Raw genomic sequence first — 670 nt, 5'->3', positions numbered from 1 at the left:
ATATTGAAAGAGATACTTAGAGATAGATAGATAGATAGATAGATAGATAGATAGATAGATAGATAGATAGATAGATAGATAGATAGATATACACACGCACTCACACACATATATATTGAAAGAGATACTTAGAGATAGATAGATAGATAGATAGATAGATAGATAGATAGATAGATAGATAGATAGATAGATAGACAGGCAGGCAGGCAGGCAGACAGACAGGCAGACAGACAGACAGGTAGATGCATGCATACATACATACATACATACATAACCAGAGCGTGCCTTTACCAATGTTCACTCTGTTTCAAGCCCACAGACAATGTCACTCGTTTCAAATAACTGTATATCCTACGTAGGTCTTCATTTATATATCACGTGATACCTGTGACAGTTTCTTTTGTGATCAGATAAAACCATTGAAGATGTCTTGACTGGTTGGTTTGGAGACTACGAGTCTCTTGAAGAGGACCCACTTTATTTTTACTGGTGAGTTGGTGAATATGCCATTGTCTGTCTTTCTATGTATCTTTCTACCTATCCATCTATCCATCTATCTGCCGATATATATTTGGAAGGAACCATTTGTATCTGAGACAATAGCGCACTTTTTTTATGTAGACAAAAAGAAAAATGATGAATCCACACGACTTCGGTTATAAATATATAC

At 35.7% G+C, this 670-nt stretch overlaps 1 protein-coding gene across 1 annotated transcript in view; it reads left to right on the top strand.

Annotated features, from left to right (window-relative positions):
* Positions 1-670, top strand: part of LOC106867483 (opioid growth factor receptor-like protein 1) — a 13,557-nt gene that overhangs the window by 9,269 nt on the left and 3,618 nt on the right. The window contains exon 3 of the mRNA XM_014912366.2: positions 411-489. Within this exon, the coding sequence (XP_014767852.1) occupies positions 411-489 (79 nt within the window). The remainder of the gene's footprint in view (positions 1-410; positions 490-670) is intronic.

Source organism: Octopus bimaculoides, chromosome 29, assembly GCF_001194135.2.
Source record: "Octopus bimaculoides isolate UCB-OBI-ISO-001 chromosome 29, ASM119413v2, whole genome shotgun sequence".
NCBI lineage: Eukaryota > Metazoa > Mollusca > Cephalopoda > Octopoda > Octopodidae > Octopus > Octopus bimaculoides.
Note: the sequence above shows the minus strand (reverse complement) of the source record. Positions and strands in the feature narration are given on the sequence as shown.